This window comes from Galeopterus variegatus, unplaced genomic scaffold, assembly GCF_000696425.1.
Source record: "Galeopterus variegatus unplaced genomic scaffold, G_variegatus-3.0.2 Scaffold5955, whole genome shotgun sequence".
Classification (NCBI taxonomy): Eukaryota; Metazoa; Chordata; class Mammalia; order Dermoptera; family Cynocephalidae; genus Galeopterus; species Galeopterus variegatus.
The window spans coordinates 72,866-75,958 of record NW_007732066.1 but is presented as its reverse complement, the minus strand read 5'-3'; the positions used below and the strand labels follow the sequence as shown (position 1 = coordinate 75,958).

General features: G+C 44.3%; 1 protein-coding gene across 2 annotated transcripts in view; it reads right to left on the bottom strand.

The window, feature by feature from the left end:
* GABRP (gamma-aminobutyric acid (GABA) A receptor, pi) overlaps positions 1-3,093 on the bottom strand; it is a 44,411-nt gene that overhangs the window by 28,446 nt on the left and 12,872 nt on the right. For both annotated transcript variants that reach the window (XM_008590267.1, XM_008590268.1), the window contains exon 6: positions 1,064-1,146. In XM_008590267.1, the coding sequence (XP_008588489.1) occupies positions 1,064-1,146 (83 nt within the window). The remainder of the gene's footprint in view (positions 1-1,063; positions 1,147-3,093) is intronic.

Genomic DNA, 3,093 nt, shown 5'->3' with positions numbered 1-3,093 from the left:
TTGGTGTTATCTGCACTACACTCTCCCAAGTGAGCCACGGGCTGGCCCTTCTTAGAAGTTTTCCCCCCTACCCTATCTACTTCCTCTGCTATGGATAGTGAAGCTTTTCTAGTAACCACAAGGCTCTTCAGTACAAAAAAGAGAAAAGAAAGCTTTTGGGGCTTTCTAGAACCAAAAGAGTAGCCCCAGGCATATTTGCTGACCAATGAAAGGGATACTGATGAAAGGCCTATGACCTCCTCATCACCTTCTCTAGGGACTGGTGGCTGATTTGATCTTGGTGAAGTGAGGGTGGGTAGGTGGGTGAAGATCATGGCTATAGAGTGATTCATGAAGAACTCACCTGGAATCCCTTTGAGAATTAGTAGCCAGACAGATGGCATAAATAGGATGTTATAAGTTTAGGAATCAGGGCTAGTCTAGATCAATTTTCACCGAAATGTTTTCTATAAAACAGTTGTCCTACAAAATACTCGTGAAACAAGATTCCATGGTTAAATAAGTTTGGAAAATGCTACAACTTCTTCTTGAAATTTCACACGGAATTATCTTATTAGAGGCTCTTAGGACATTTGCAGCAAAGAAGAATGTTAATATTTTAGGCTTTGTGGGCCAAACTGTCTTGATCACAAATATTCAATTCTGCTATTGCAGTATGAAAGCAGCCATAGACAATACATAAATGAATGGGCATGGCTGTGCTCTAGTGCAACTTTAGTTATAGAAACAGATGGTGGTCTGTATTTGGCAGGTGGGCTGTAGTTTGCTGACCCCTGGTCTAGACCACTAACTGCATTAAAGCATCTCCTTCGGTTGCCTTGTCCACTCGCAGGTGGAGATATTTAGTACTTATGTACAATGGTTCTCCTCAAAAGATGAAATGTTGGAGTATTTTTGTTTGAGGAATCTCTAAATCTGTCTGGAAGTTCAATCAAAAGGGCTGAATCCACTGGGAATTCACACTGAGAAAAGAAAAGTCACTATGTACAGGACACTCTTCATGAATACACACATCTAAGTCACCCAGGAAAATCATCTTAGGGACCACAGGATATATACTCACAGCTTTCTAGCTGCAACTTGCAAGTCTGTGTGTCCATGGGGTATTTAGATAGATCCATGTTACATGCAACAGTCGTTGTGATTCTAAGAAAGAAAAAATTCGAAAAGAGTTCAAAAAGAGTGTCATGAGGAAGCTATAGAAAGTATACATTCCTTTCCAAGGGCCACTCTGAGAGGACTTACACTTGGACTCTTACAGTGAATATGTGGCTTGGAGCCTACATCCAAAGCATCCTTGCGGTTTTCTGTGCTAAATGCCTGGGAGACTCAAACCTGGATCCAGAGTGGAGGAAGTAGGAATGTTGGTAAATCAGAAGCAAAAATTACAACAGTATTGCAGGACAAATTCACTCATTGGCTTATTTGAGATGCTTTTGCATCTAGCTTTCAAATTTAATTTTCATGACAAACTCGTGCGGGGCTAGAACAATGATCGTTGACACTATTGTCACAGTTTGACAGCAGACTTAGAGACTTGCTTACACTCAGGCAGTTTTGAGTGGCTGAGCCGGGGCTGGAGCCCAGGTCTCCTGGCTTTGGTCTCCTCACAGGTCCTGTTTCCTCACGGAGACTCAAATGCAGAGAAAGTAGAGGGCACCAGATACCATGGCTCTTGGGGATCCACACCCAGAGATGTTCAATACAATGTCAGGTAAGCCCTCACGGCGGAGATTCCAACTGATGGGCCTTTATCTTTCTGTTTGTTCAGTATCACACATTTTTATTAAGCATGCTTTTTTATTAAGCACTGTGCTAGGAGCTTGGAGAAGTGGAGGTGATTATAGCATGGTGCCCACTTTGAGGAAGATACACTCCCTTAGGGGAGACAGAATAACAACAGTTACTATTTCCTGGTTACTTACTGTGAGCCAGTCTCCAGGGATGAGTGCTTCGCAAGCATGACCCCTTTGAACAGTTCTACTAGGTAAGAAATATTATTATTCTCATTTTGCTGCTGAGGAAACTGAGGCTCAGAGAGTGAAGTAACTTGCCTAAGGTCACAGAACTGTTAAAGGACAGAGTGGGGACTTTAACTCAAATCCATCTGACTATAGAGCAAGGCTATTAAACCATTACCCATTCTTTGTAATTCTTACATGAGACTTGTGCTGTGTGGCCATAATACAGAGAGCTGGAAATGTATGCATGTGTGTGCACACACATGCATACACGTGCTGTGGGAACATGGGGAAAAGGGACATTAATGTTGATTGGAGTTAAGGTCAAAGGAGAGGTCTAGTGAGGCTTCTTGAAAGAGTTGAGATTCAAGCTGGTCTTTGCAAAAATCAGTGCTGCTGAGGAGTGTCCAGAAATCCCATTTATTGGTTAGTTCAGTGCTTGTTTTATAACTTCAGACTCTTCCTTGGGATTAAAGATCAGTCATGTGAATATTTGGTTCCTGGCCTCCTCCCCATTGCCTCTGGGAGCATTAGGTATGCACAGTCCTTGCACAGAATGAGTCCGCTGCCTGTTGGCCTGCCTCCTGCAGCACCAAGGAAGCACCTTTCCTGCTCCAGTCAACCAGCAGCTCCCTGAACAATGGCCTCCTCCCCATTGCCTCTGGGAGCATTAGGTATGCACAGTCCTTGCACAGAATGAGTCCTCTGCCTGTTGGCCTGCCTCCTGCAGCACCAAGGAAGCACCTTTCCTGCTCCAGTCAACCAGCAGCTCCCTGAACAATTGGGTGGAAGAAACTTTCGGCCTCAAGGATTTGGGGAGGGGGCAAAAGTAGAGCCCATGGCTGCAGGTGACAGAGGCTTTGGGGCACTGCACCCTGATCTTCTGTCTGTACAAAAATGACTCAGCCAGGAAGAGATGTGTTCTGGAGCTATCTCAGCTCTACTAAGTCTCACGAGAGGAAGGTTCTTTAAATGTGCCTCTCTGCTCTTGCTGTTGCCCTCACTTCTTCCCTTGCTAACTTCCTTTTACCCTTTAAGACTCAGCTCACAATCCTGTAAAAGCATCCTCTAATATCACCCCCAAACCACTAACCTATTCTCCAGTTTTGGTCCCAGCACCCAGGACTTCCTC